At 38.7% G+C, this 15242-nt stretch overlaps 1 protein-coding gene across 2 annotated transcripts in view; it reads right to left on the reverse strand.

Moving 5' to 3' along the window:
- hipk2 (homeodomain interacting protein kinase 2) overlaps positions 1-15242 on the reverse strand; it is a 96826-nt gene that overhangs the window by 6446 nt on the left and 75138 nt on the right. Inside the window, exons 6-14 of one of the 2 annotated variants that reach the window (XM_084123730.1) lie at positions 14390-14574; positions 14115-14277; positions 10567-10696; positions 9923-10035; positions 4930-5060; positions 2402-2581; positions 1915-2235; positions 915-1162; positions 59-210 (exon numbers count right to left, since the gene is read on the reverse strand). In XM_084123730.1, coding sequence (XP_083979856.1) covers positions 59-210; positions 915-1162; positions 1915-2235; positions 2402-2581; positions 4930-5060; positions 9923-10035; positions 10567-10696; positions 14115-14277; positions 14390-14574 — 1623 coding nt within the window. Of the gene's footprint in view, positions 1-58; positions 211-914; positions 1163-1914; positions 2236-2401; positions 2582-4929; positions 5061-9922; positions 10036-10566; positions 10790-14114; positions 14278-14389; positions 14575-15242 lie in introns of both variants that reach the window. The other variant, XM_084123729.1, reaches the window with a different exon arrangement.

Here is a 15242-nt window from a genome sequence, read left to right on the forward strand (position 1 = left end):
TTGTGGATAAATCTTGTATGAACTATGAAACCAGATGTGAAATTCTTGACTGAAATACCTGGCTGAGATTTAGAGGCTGCTGCTGCTGAAAGGGGTGTGGCCCCGTGCGCTGCTGTCGGTACGATACGCCTCCCGACGAGTGGATGTTTCCAGACAAGCCCCCGTTGGAGATTTTGAACTTGTAGGTAGAGTTCTGGTGGTTCATCATGTCTGTTGGAATAAATAAAAAATGGTATGTTAACTTCTTACGTTACAGTTGGCACTTCTTATCCCAATTGTTACAAGGCTACTTACTGAAATAAATAAATAAATAAATAAATGAATAAATGAATATATTTGTGTTGGAAAATTATAAATAAACAAATAAATTAGGAACATTTGGGAAATATTGATGATATGTAAAAAAAAAAAAAAAAAAAAAAATACATTTGTAAAATTGTTGGAAATATTTATTATATTGTTAAATAAACACATAAAAAAAATTGGTTATATAGTGTTAATAAATAAATAAATGAAATTAGCACAGCTATGTTGGAAATCGTTTGCCTGGATCAATTTTAGTTTAGCGGTCCTTATAAAAATGTGTCTGCAGAATGCTACGGTTGACCAATTAGAATCAAGTATTCGCGAAAGCTGCATAGTAATGTTTCAAAACAATAGTGCTCATCACATTCGAGCTTGCATTGTAATAAAATATTCTTCTGACAAATGTTAACAGATCTGAGTTGTTTGAATTACCTCTATAAATTGTTTTACTATCTATAGCTTTTGAAAAGGCACATAAATCTACTAAATAAATCAACACTGCACATCAGAGGCTGTCAGTGAACTGTCCCTTTAAATTAATGCTTGATTCAGGCCCTGCCAGATGCCCGTTTTTCTCTGTCATCTTATCAGCCCTTCCCCTGTCTCACCAGGCAAGAGTCTATCACACTCTCCCAGATTCTCGCTGGTCTGGCTCTTCAGTGGGGGGATGATGATGGTGCGGGGGTTCCCGTTGCTGTAGTTGTCCAGGACAGCAACTTTGGAGTCGTAGCTGTTGGCGTTGGGACCATTAGCCCGGGACTCCACAGCGTAGGGGCTGGTATTGCTGGAGTCAGAGTCAGGGGAATCATGGACCGTCACACAGCTGATGACATTCTTCCTATGTTTAGATGACGTGCTGTGAGAAGGCAAAACAGGTTCATTGGAAATAAAAACTATGTAATATGCATGTAAATTTATTCAAACATTGTTTTGTGTAATGATGCACAATGTAATATTTGTCCAACTCCCAAGACTACCACATTCATTTCCAAAGCATTATCTGGTATTTTCCCTGAGATGAACAGGTATTTAAAAGTTTTATTTTTTTCCCTGATCAATAAATGTCCCTGGTCTTATTGTGCAAAATTATTCATATTCATTTTATATCATATTCAAAAGATAACAGATCAGTCATTCCACAGAAAACAAATCATTTTTATAATCTTTCATCAAAATGTAACAACTTTCTTCACCTCTGAAATGATTTGACATGACCAAGGAAAATATTAAAGGAATAGTTCACTTAAAAAAGAAAATGTTGATAACGAGACAGTTGATGACCCCATTCACTTCCATAGTATTTTTTTTTCTATGGAAGTCAATGGGGTCCATCAACTGTCTGGTTATCGACTTTCTTCAAAATATCTTCCTTTGTGTTCAGCAGAAGAAAGAAATTCATACAGGTTTGAAACAACTTGAGGGTGAGTAAATGATGACATAATTTTCATTTTTGATTTTTAACCAATAATATTATACCCTAATAAAAACACAATCAAATCCTGAAGGATATAATCAAGTTCTGTCCTAAATCACTTCCCACTTTCGCTCAAAAATATGTCATATTACAGAACTAATGTGTGCTAAAATGGCTCGTCCCATTTTTCCGACCTGGTGTTAGTGGGCTGTTTGAGGTCGTCCTCCTCATCCGTGTCGCTGCTGATGGTGATGATGCTGACGGCCGGGCTGGGAGTGTCGGGGATCACGATGGTTTGACGCGGTGGGTTGTGTTGACCGTGGTGGTCTCGAGTGGTGCTACATGCCTGCTCGCCTCCCCATCCCCCTCCTCCACAGGTCTGTGATGGGGCACACGTCGAAGACGGGCCGTTCTGAACCACGGCGCACCGAGGAGGGGTGTTCTCCTTCACTCGTTTGGAGCGCTGTGGGGACGTCACAGTCTGGGTGGAGGGCGCGTCGTATGCGGACACGTTCCTAAGAAAGAATAAAACAATTCTAAAGTTCATTTCAGTACGAATGTGTTTTAACATTATATACCATAGCATTCATTGAGGTACCATTTAAATACCAACATATATGAATATTCCCATCTGATGCCATGGTAAAACTGTCTTAGTTTTATTAGTAAGGGTTTTCTGACCTGTTGTTTATCTGGTGCTGCTTGTTCTTTTTGGAGGAGGAGCTGTTGTTTGATGGCTGTCTCATGACATGAGCCACACCCACATTGAGAGGTTGCTGAGAGGGCAGGGTGACGTGACCTGCCAGTAAGGCTGGCTGTTGCATAATGGGATTGTAATGGCTGCCATGGGGATGTGAATTCCTGAAACGAAACAATGAGCATCACCTATAAAGACTACACTAACAACCAGTAATGTTTTTGAAAGAAGTCTCTTATGCTTGCTCACCATAAGATCACAAATACAGTAAAACAGATTATTATTATGAAATATTATTGCAATTTCAAAATGAGTGTTTCTATTTTAACATATTTTAAAGTGCAATTTATTCCTGTGAAGGCAAAGCTCAATTTTCAGCATCATTACTCCAGTCTTCAGTGCCACATGATCTTTCAGAAATCATTCTAATGCTGATTAATTGTTTTGAAAAAAATCTTCCTGACAACAAACTTTTGAGCAGTAGTGTATATTAATATATAAAATAATAATAATCTAAAAGAATCTGTTTGATCAGTAACTTGTAAGTCTTCTAAACATTCTTTCAACAAGACAAATTTACCTGGCTAGCAAATTTGCCAAAGATAATATGAATAGATATGCTTAATCCAAATGATAAATATGTAATGGAATGAGACAAAATACACTTACTGAAGGCTTTACACTAAAAAAAATCATTTTTTACTAAATAATTTTGCTTTAGAGACCCACAAATTTATCATTTATTCAAGATACATAGTTTAAAAATTATTCTTAGCATTTTGTGATATTTATTTACTGTACCTTATTTTAAGGATGTTTAAATGTTTTACTGTCAAACCAAACACACATAATTAAAAATAGGATATTTGTAGTGTACAATGCTCTACTGGAGAACAAAAAATATTCTACAGATAAAATGTATGCAACTCCTTAATGTAATGATCTTTTTTTTTTACCAAAATAATTTGATACTACAGCAATCCTCAAAATTAAATACTTTATACATAGGAATAAACATTGTTATTTTTTACTAACTAGAATTTAGATATCTGTACCATCGTCTTCAATCATCAACTACAACTGTATCTCAATGAAGAATAAATGCAATGCAACATTTGGCCAGAGGAGGCAGCAGTGACTGCAGCAAATAGCGGAGGAGAAGAGAAGAGAACAGCAATAGATCTCAGAGGAGGATCTCTGCAGTAAAAGTGCGACACTTTTCCAACCGGACTGGGACTATAGAGCCCTCCGGGCTGAGCTTAAGGCGCTGATGTGATGATCTGCAGATATTCTTCTGTAATACGTTCACATCATGCAGGTCAGCACGACCTGACTCCATTACCCTGTCCTAGCCATAGACGCGCTCCTGCACTCACTGTTCTAATACAAAAAACCAACATGAATTCTAAACAAATCCAGAATATAATGAGTATCAGTCTTAAAATATTCTCTTCCTGCATTCCAAATGAATAATTCAAAGGCATGTTGGCTTTGTAGGTGCATTTGCAGACTAAGCAACCTAGATAATTCATTCTGCTTAGTTAATAATCTAGGGGATTATAAAAACCCAGTGTTGCGGTACTGAACTATCGTGAAAAATATGCATCACCAGTCATGATATCGTAAAACAGATCGGTTGAGTTCCACATGACCTGTTTATAATCAGCACAGTAAATGTTATGTTTTTGAGAGGATATAATTGGTTTCGAAATACTAATGGAAACCCTATTAAACATGACGAAATTTTACCAGATCTGCTCAGCTAAATAAAAGAAACAAAAAAATAAAAGCTTCTGTGGCACCAACATCTCACGAAATAGAGCAAAACAGTTTAACAGAAGTAAAAAAAAAATCACATTTTCTCCATAGGGAATTGATTTTGAACGATAACTTTTAAACCTTTAAAGACAGACCAACTCTGAGTTACGAGGTTGCTAATCGATGGGAAATGCTTTTGTTGAAGCCCTCAGCCTTTATTTATATATAACCTTCATTATTTTGAATAATCTTTTAAATTAACAATGTTCAACAACGGAATTCTTGGTGAAAAACAACATTACCCATGATTCTGCAAAGAAATCTCCACCAATCAGATAATTGCGACAATCAAATTAACACTTTAGCACCCACTCCCAATAAATATTGTGAATTACATCATAGTCAGTCTCCCAAGTTAAATATTTACATATTTTGAAAAAAATTTAAATATGCATAATATGTGTATTTTTGTAATAAAAAAAATAAAATAAAAATCTCTTTCTATTTATATAATCAACATCAAAGTTTTATATTCTCCATTGTTTTTAATTAATTTGTGATTCACCTTTTAGCTGGTTGGTTTGGTTCATGGCTTAAAACTCTTAAACACTTAAAAATACTTAAGGAATCAAAGCAGCTGAAAAAGTGGACGGGCACTGTTTGAATCTATTGCAAAAAATATGGTTTCTCGAACACTCCCCATTTGCCAACGGTCAAACAAAATGGCAGCCAAAATGGTACAGTGGCAACTAACCTCCAGTTGGCCAGAGGCTGCGAACTGGTCATGGAGTCAGGGATGACGGTGGCGTGTTGCACTGAAGTGTGTGTGAGCTGCTGCCACGCTGGCGGAAGGAGAATCTGTTGAGTACCAGATGGCCAGGCCTGCTGCAAGGTCAGGATGGAAGGAAAACAGAGAGCGTTAGCACCAAAAAAGTGAGGTACATCTCCAGCAGAAGGTCAAAAAATCTACAGATAGTAGAGCTCATGTGATCCAATTTAGTTGGACATTGCAGTAGAGTAGGATATGAACGCCTACTAGCAACCAACAGCACACGGACTCCGTGACCTCGAGCTATTTAATTGCAGTCAGTGTAAAGACCCCGTAACCCGGCACATCAAATCGCAGGGTTGCACCGCAGCTAAACAGGCCAGGGGACTGCACCCACATATTTAGAGAGGAGAAAAAGGATATGGCTATTTAGAGAAATGACCGCTAGTAAGTGATAAACTGTGCCAAACAACCACCAAAGGGGTCATTTAGTTATTTAAGACACAGCAGCATCAGCGTTTGGGCCTAGAGACATCACACACTGCAAAAAAAATGGTTTTCTTACTTTTTATTTACAGTACAAATATTGAAACATTCTTAAATCAAGATTCCTTTACTGGAGATGCACAATTATTTAAGATATAAAATTTAGTTTTCTGAAAAAAATGTATCAAATTGAGTGCTTAAAACCAAATAAAATGGGGGGCCAATGGAGCCAGAAAAATAAACTTAAACTTAATTTTCTGACCCCATATTTTTCTTGTTTTAAGCATAAACTCCATTTTGATTAATTTCTTCAACAAAAAAAAAGTAATTTTGTTTCTCATATTTGTACTGGAAAACAACACAAAAATACGGAGTAAGAAAATAACTAAATGTGTACAGGAGAATTTTATAATGCATCCATCTTTTAGTAATTATTCTCTTGGTCAGAAAACTAAGAAGCGAGCAGGACGGTTTTGAAGAAGCAAATTATGGACAACATAAAAGATCTCCCTGCGGAATAACAAAAAAGCTTGGGCCACTTTGGTTGGAACTTCATTCATTTCTCTCCCTCGATACCTTGGCACCATATCTAAATAGATGAGCGTCTGAGATGGGGCCCTGCATACTGCATACGGCCTTGGCTCATGTCTATAAAAAAGATAAGCCCCTGCCTTAATAAAGAGATGTGGCATCTCCCAGGCAGTGTGCTGATGTGCGAGACATTTTCCAAATCAGCTCTGACTTTAATTAAATTCAGGGGCCCCCATTCAGAGGCTTTGTGAGGAGCTGTTTTGTATGGCGGGTGAGGAGAGCGAGGGAGTGCCAGGCATAATTTGCCCAGAGACGTGAGCTTGAAGAAGAGTGCCTGCAGCTCTAATAGTTTAATGCAGCTTTATTGATTAGCAGTTTAATGTACAACTAATGAATTGTTTCTTTAATACTCTTTGCACATCTATTTACCGGCCCATCTGTATGGGCCACAGCACTTGCACTTGCACAAAAGGAAAAGTGATGGTGAAAAAGTGGGGGAAAAAATGGTTTTACGATGTTTGAAAGGCATTTATCATTGTGAGAGGTGTGAATCTGGGCCTTTTTCAGGAATTCTGGCAATTTAAGGTCAACTTTATCACAAGAGTGCATGGGATTGGTATTATGTACTCAGTATGTTACTCTCAAACTATAATCAGCTTATCATTGCCATTTGTTTTTGTTTTATTTTTGAAGCGCTTTATTAATAATATATATAAATATACAGTTTGCAGTGTATATAAATTACAGCTTAACTGAGAGAAACTGTTTTTTAGCCTATTTAATTTAGCCGTAACTTTGCATAAAAGTGCATACTTTCAGTATGTGGCAACACCTCTACATACTTCTTCCGCCCATGACACAAATAATTCCATCAGAACTATGTCCCCAAAGCCCTTTGCCTACATTCCTGACACTTTGCATCCTCCTTTCTCACTCTGGGTCGGGTTGTGTAATTGTTCCGTCTGGCCTGGAACGCTAACCCAGATAAGAGTTTTCCATGCAAGGCCATCTCTGCGACTACCCCCCAACAGCTTTTCTGCCCTCACAGGGTGAAAGCCTTTTGTCACCCCCAGGGCTCTGAAAGCACCGCCGCTCTCTCGCCAATTGTTTTCGCATTTTCTGCATTCCTGTTCTAGATAAAAGCTGAGGCCTTCTAGAATCCCACTCCACTGGCACCAGGAGCGATGTGGTTTGGCTGATTGGGTTGAAGGGGGGAAGAATGGGCGGTTTAGGCCCTGGAGAAATGATAAACAAGTATCCCCAATCTTTACTCTGGAGAAACTGCCTTTCCCAATGCAGCGCTCCGATAATCACCCGTGGACTTTATGCACAGGCTTTCCTGTACGTGAGGAACAATAAAGACGCTGTAAAGTACTTAAGAAATAGAGTGTAGTCACGAAACAGCGACATAAGCAAAACTCAGCATTACTGAAAAAGATTGTAGACGAATTACAATTAGCTAAACCGTTGTGAACCTCGGTCCCTGCCTTTCAGCATCCGTAGACTTTATTTGAAGGAATAGCACAACTAAAAATAAAAATTATGCAACATTTACTCACTGCCATGTTGTTAGAAACTTATATGATTTGCTTTTTTTTACTGTGGAATAAATCTGAATGGAGACTGGAGCTTCTAACTTCAAAAAGGTTGCAAAAACATTGTAAAAATATCATAAGAGCGGTACACATGACTTGTGCACCATATTTCAAGTTTTCTTAAGCCATATTATAGCTTTGTGTGATAAAATAGACCATTTAGATTGTTATTCACAGATAAACGTTTCCTCTAGTAAGCTGTCAACTGCTGTGATGGAATGAGCGTTTTGAATTCAAGAACTGATTCAGTTTAATATGTTAATCAATTATTCAGCCTACTTTTATGAAAGGGATCAACAGATTCACTGAAAAGATCTGATTCAAAAGAATGTTTCATTCACAAATTGGGCATTGCTAATTCTTTCATGAACTCTCATGAACATGCCAAGGACAGCTAGAATGCATATCAAGAGTTTCAGTAAATATCGACTTAAATTCTGGTCTGTTCCTCACACAACGCTTCAGAAGACTTGGAAAAGAACACATATGGACTACTTTTCTGATACTTTTATGCCATTTATTTGGTCATTTTGGAGCTTCACAGCTACTCTCCTCCTTCACTTTCATTCAATTTAAAAGTGTGGCCAGAATATTGCTCAAAAATTCACCTTTTATGTTTCACTGAAGAAAGTAAATCACACAAGTTTGAGTGTGAGTAAATCATTTTCATTTTTGGCTGAACTATTCTTTTAAGCAGAAGAGTAGAGTCTTAAAACAGCAGCAAGAGCTCTAGGAAATGTTGAGGATAAATTACAAATTAGCTAAACGGCTCTGAACCTCCCCATCCTGTCTCAAATTTTAAAAGCCGTCTGGGCCCTTCCTTGCGGCTCCAGAGGGTAGACAAATCCCTCAGCACTCACAGACCTCATTTAAAGCCAACCTCAGCCTTGCTCATCAAAGCTTGACTTCCTCTAACTCCAGGAAAGGAGCAGAGTTCCCTGGACCTTAGTGGAAGCAGGAAAGCAAACCATCAGTGGCAGTAGCGGTTTTAGGCACGGGCGAACCGGGCAATCGCCCGGGGCGGCATTTTTTGGGGGGGCGGCACCGCCGGCACGAGCAGAAAAAAAAATCTGCGCTGCGAAGCGGTTTTGTATTATCTATCATTTCACTGTGTGGGGAATTGGCAAATTTGCGCCCCCTCTCAGCTACAGGCGCCCATGCTTGCTGAGAAGATGCCGTGCACATAAGCGGTTTGTTTGAGAAGGGGAAAGGAGAGGGGGCGCGGATGCGCGGGCGCGGATGACAGTTCACCTCTGGGTCTCTCCCAAATGGAACGGACAAGGGGGGCGGGGATCCATATAGTTATCGAAGTCAGTCACACCTCGACTTTCTTCCAAATAACGCACATTTCATTCATAATATTAAAATACAGGCCTCTATATTTCCTGCACAGTTTTGTTTTTCTGAATGGTCTGAATGGTTAATAAAAATAGGTAATACAAAACGATTATTTGGTCACCACCACCCAGGTGAATTGGTTTAGTCTTGACTTCTGGTCGTGACTCGTGAGTGACAGTTATGGGGGATCAGGGGATCTGTTGATTGTCGATGTCGAGTGCCAAATAAGAGATGGACAAGAAAGGTCAAAGCCATCAGGTGCCCAATTTAGAAACGAGCGAAAGATAAAGGTATGCAATGCATCTATGTTTTCTCTGTATGATTACGGTATCCATGTCATGAATGAAGGGGCAATATTAATTGGTGGGTATAACTCTTTTTTGTTAGCCTTTTTGCTATGATTCTTGCTATATAACAATAATTCGGTTTTAACTCAAACACGAGATCTAATTTCACCATAATATTGTTCTTTGCAACAAAACTGTTGCAAGTTCAGTTATTACACTGCAAAAATGCTTTTCTTACTTTGTATTTTTGTCTTGTTTCCAGTCCAAATATCAAACATTTCTTTTTTAAATCTTGTTTTCGGGAGAAATAAATAAAAATTGGGTTTTTGCTTAAAACAAGCAAAACATATCTGCCAATGGGGTAAGAAATATTATTTGGGGGGGGGGGGATGGGTCTCGCCCAGGGTGTAATTCAATGTAGAACCGCCACTGATCAGTGGGGTAAAATCTCTGGCAGGGTAAAGGCAGGTCATTCCCGTTGATACAGCAGAGCATCATGAGATAAATCCAACCTGGCTTCAATTAATCTATTTGCCATGAAATGAGAGTGTCTTCTTGATTTTGTTAAAGGGAAAGTGAATTATACTTTTATCATTAAAACAAAGTAGGTCATGCTAATTGCTCTTTGGTTGGAGCCAAATTCGGATGTAATTGAGAATTTGGGAAAGGCTGAGGGGTGTAATTAGTTTAGTAAATTTGGCTTTGTATTGCTATGGCAATGGGGGCAATGTCTGGCTATACCTGTGTCAGAAGGCCTGACTGGATCTGTAGAGGTTGGGCCTGTGTTACTATGGGAACTGCATTCTCCATCCGCACTGAGTAGCCAGTGTGTTTAGAGGGTGATGCTTGCAAACCTGGGAAGAAATAACAAGGTAAACGTAATTAGATGGCCAAATTTATGAAACATGAATTTTTCAGAAGCAATTACTCTTATCTTCAGTGTCACATGATCCTTCAGAAATTAAGCAGTGTATTTTCTATCCGTATGATAACCTGACTGAAATTTCCATTTTTTCATTGTTGAATTTGGAAGCAAGTGTCAATGTATTAACGACTTCAATTTTAGTCTGTTCGTCACATAAATCTATTGTGTGGCTTAAGAGGCCTTGGAATGTAGCGCACCAGTCGCGTGGACCACTTTTTATGATACTTTAGTGTTGTTGGTTTTTGTCCTATTTGTCTGATGTAGATACTATAAACTGTTGTTATATGGAAAGAGTTGGGTAAAGAAACAGAAAAAATAATATTAAACAAGTTCGGAAAGACACTAGGGTAAGTCTATAATGCAGAATTGTAATTTATGTGTGAACTAGTACTTTAGCATAATTTATTATATGTAACAGCCAAAGATACATGGGTTTAGTATAAATGAAAACAGCGCTCACCTTGGAAGCCAGGTGGGCAGACGATGAGGGCCTGCTGGAAGGGATCGGGTCGGGCGGCGCAGAGTTGTGGTGCACCGGGCTGGAGGGGCATGGTCCTGGGGGCCACGGCAGCCATGGGGGCCGCAGAAGGCTGGTAGAGTGCAGATTGGTAATTTAGTATGGAGACATCAGGATTGGTAAGGGAAAGGGTGGCACTGGTGGAAGAGGGAGCCAGGTTGGTGGCCTAAAGGAACCGATGGGATAAAACAAACAAACAAAGACAAACAAACAAAAGCATGAGGAAGTGGGTGTGGGGATTGGGTGGAACAACGATGAGAGGGATGCGGGGGCAAAATTTCAAAGAATAGCAAATGATAAACATAAACTCCTTAAAATATTTCTCAATATGCAGGATGGATGTTCAAAAAAACTAGCTGATGAAAACTGCAGGCATGGGAAGCATGCTTGATGTCAAGTAATTTTTCAAAGCGAATACAACAAATTCAACAAATTAGATGCTATTGGGTGCAGACGGCATTAAGGTTCAGGCATGTTCTATAAAATGACTTATTGAGCGTGAGGGAAGAGGAAAGAGGAGGTGAGAGAGCTTCAATCAATGCTCTTGTGTTACAGTCTCCATCAACCCTTAAACTCATTGAATTTGCTCAGTCTCATTAGCAGCAGATAATGATCCCTCTTTGTGCTAAAGCTATGATTAAATATACACACATATCTAACTGGTGAGGGGAGAAAAAAAATCTGTTCTTCAAAGCCTCTGCTCTAGATTTCCCCTCCAGTGCTTTTTAATCCGGCCTGACTGCGGCACATTCATCTGTTTATTCATCTATCAATGTGGAATTTGCGCGTCTAGAGGGTTTGATGAACGAGGGAACTCCCACTCCTCCATCTAGAACGGTGAACCGAATGTGCTTCTCAAAAGAATTGTACAGGTCCTTCCATCATAGTCACTCTCGCTCTATAATGAAAGCACAAGCCAAAAATATAGCCAGAAGTAAAATATGAGTGCGGTAACATCGCCAGAGAGAGGAAAGGGCTGCTCAGAACAAAAAAGAAGGTCCGAGCCATGGCTTAGCAGTAAGTGCACATGTTCCAGCATAAATATTTTTAGCCACGAAGCCTATTTGGGAAATCTGGGGTTGAGTCTATACTGCTCAAGTTCCCATGTCCAAAATAAACAAACATTAAAAAAACAAAAAAACAGGTCTGAGCTATGGCTTGGCGTTCAGCGCAAATGCTCCGGCATGAACAATTTGAACTTGAGCCAAGCTTAAACCCACAAGTTTCCATGTGCCTGTTCAGAACTTCTCAAATAAAATAAAAAAATGGTCTGAGCTATGGCTTAGCGGTTGGCACACATGCTCAGACAATATGTTGAGCCATGGTGCTAATATGAGAAATGTGGGTTTGAGTCTTGCCTAATCAAGTTTTTAATCATGTGCCTTTTCAGAACTTTAAAAATAAAATAAAAATAAGGGTCTGGGCTATGGCTTAGCGGTTGGCACACATGCTCAGACAATATGTTGAGCCATGGTGCTAATATGAGAAATGTGGGTTTGAGTCTAGCCTACTCAGGATCTCATGTGCCTGTTCAGACCTTCCAAAACTAAGCCAGACCTTCCAGACCTAAGCTATGGCTTAGTGATATGCAGGCATGCTCAAACATACTGTAAAAAGGTTGAGCTGTGGTGGTAATATGAAAAATGTGGGTTTGAGCCTCTTTATTTTCACGTCTTTCTGTTAAAAAAATTCCACACAAAAAAAATGACTTGAGGTCAAGTCTGAATAGATCCTGTTTAGATGGTAACCCTCTTCAAAAAGTCTTGTGAAATTCACATGCCACATTTGTAAAATATTTGTTTGTCTCGTCAACCAACCCTATCTGTAACCTTGGTAGAAGAGGTTTATCATCTAGACATGACCATCCAAGTGCATTTCCATGTAAAATGCCTGTCATTTCTTCCAAGATAGGGGCGGAATTGAACAAAATAATAGACAAAAAAGATGTGCTTAAACTGGTGCACCATCCAAATCAGTTCGTTTAATGGAAGCTAGTGTTATTTACTTTCATCTGTTATTAAAGCAATACCGTTTCATCTCATGCCACAGCTAGTAATTATAGACTTTTCATTAAGGTTTGTATGGGGAGAATTCAGTACAGGGCTTTTCATTTTTCATTTCACCGTTTAGCAAGGCCGACGAGCACCAAGGGAGAGAGTTAATCAATACGCCGCCATGGCATTCATCACACAAAATAAACACTTCACCCTCACAGCTGGCTAATGCTACACAAGTTTTCCCTTCGAACACACTGGATGCCCTACACAATGTTCTTCTCATGACGTTACAGAGAGGCCGGAATGCTATGACATTACAGCCGTATGACTTTTTGACTTCAGACATGTTTATTCGAAGGGGAAAGTCACGTTTTGAGCTGATCAAAGAACTCAAAATGAAGGCATTATAGGATTCAAGCCTGGCCCTCTGTCAGCAGTTTAGACAAACGCTCCCTGGTGAAGCTAAACTGCACTGAGGCAAAACAGGAGGAAACAAAAGGAGAGAAGGAAACAAAGTGGTGCAATCTTTAAGGCTGCAAAGTGGTAAAATGCAAGCCAAGCAGGAAGTAGAGGCTGTCATGTTGTTAATCAGCACATTGTGACAGAGGGCTGCAAGGCTGGAAAAACACGCACGCGCACATACACACAGCCCAAATGGCCCGTGATATGACTGGTGTTCTGTCCGCTGAAGTTAGTCATCCGATACTGTTAGCGGTCAATGGGCCAATGCTACACTAATTTCTTTGGATTGTCCCACTGAGTCAGTGCATGTAATGCAATTAATTATCTGCAGCTTTAAGGTAAACTAAACTGAACTAGGGATCGGCAAGGGTTAAGGTAGCAACTGAAGTTTTTTGTCACATAAACAGTAGCTTGTTGTTGTGTTTGTTCTGACATGGCTGTAGTTGTGAGGTTGAAACATTTTATGATGTGCTCAAAAAAGAAAATGGTCCATACACCACAAAAATCTTGTCTCCACATCCATTAAAACATCTAATTACATAATATTGCACAACATTTAACACAATATATATAATTTTATTTTATTATTTTATAAATTATTATTATAATTACAAAGAATTATTTACAACAGAAATATAAATGTAATAATTCAAATATTTATGAACATTATATTTATATTATATTATCTGGCTTCTCAAGTGCATTTGTCTTGTTTAAAGATGCTTTTAAGGATATTAATGCTTTAATGCAATTATGATACCATAATTTAATTATATTTATTATTTCATTATTGAGTACATATATTTTGATTATTTATTGTGGTGTATTAACTCATTTTCTTTTTGATCGCATTTGTTCATTTGAGCTTAAAGGGTAATTTTTTAGGACCCTGCTAGGTCAGAAACTTACACCAACAACAACAAACTTGATTTATGGTTTACCTATCATAACTCTATTTAAGAACAATATACGGTAATTGGAAGTCACTAGTTAGATGTGATAATGTAAATGTGTGTGTGTGTGGATACTGACCTGGCTATGCACAGTGTTAAGCTGGTTGTTGAAGGTCATGGTGAGATTGGTGGAGGTGCTGGGAGCTACATGTGTTATAAAGGGCGTCTTGCTCTGATTGACTGTGTCGTACATGTTCACCCGACGCTTGCAAATCTCCATGTTCTGGAAGCAGGATTTGACGCTGCAGAAACGAAAAGGACATAGTCAGCGATCTAAACACAATAACATATTTGATAAAACTACATAACCTTTACAACCCCCCAAAAGTTTCCTGTTGGTGTAGTTGAACTGACTGTGTGCTGTGTGGGAAGTCCAGCAAGTGTGTCATTGTGACAAAGGGGTGGTTGAGTGTCTCTATGGGCGTTATTCTCTTGTCTGCGTCGATGGTCAGCATCTTGGTCAGCAGGTCAATAAACTCCCTCCTGTCTGCCTTCTCCGCCAACATGTCACTGCCTTCCAAGTCTGTGGTCATATTCACCTGCACACAGCGAAAGAGAAAAAAATGAGAGTTAGAAATGAGACAGAGAGAGAGACATACACATTGACATTGACATACAGAGACCAACAAGTACTTTAGGGATCCTCAAAACACGGTTATTGTTTTATATTATATTTATTATATATAAATATATAATATTCTGAATTCCTCAGAAAAAGAATTCCCCCAAAAAAATCCATTGAATTTCACACTTAATAACAATCACAATGTTCTGCCTCTTGCTTGTTCATTTAAGAAATATTTTGGCTAATTTAATCATGCTTTCAGTTAGCAATAAAAGTGAAGTGCACTCCACTTTAATTCAACACATTTTATAATTACCTCCCATAAATCAGCACAGAAAATGCAGGAAAAATGTTTAATGCTGTAATGCTTTAATGCAAAATTACAAAAGTTGCTTATCTAAGTAATATTTGTAATTGCACCGGACAGTGCTAATCCATGAATAAAGGAAGTAGAGAAAATTAGCAACCATATTTGCTGAATAAATCAGGCCTAGTGTGTTCAACGCAAGCCTGGGTGTTCTTTCAGCTGTGTCTTCTGATCCAGCTTACATCTTACAGCTTTTGTAAATAATGCATGTGAGTGTTTGTGTGTAAATAATTCCCACATCCCGCAGTGCTTGACGTGTACGACTCTATTAATAT

The sequence above is a fragment of the Abramis brama genome (genome assembly GCF_963993115.1).
Source record: "Abramis brama genome assembly, chromosome: 9".
NCBI lineage: Eukaryota > Metazoa > Chordata > Actinopteri > Cypriniformes > Leuciscidae > Abramis > Abramis brama.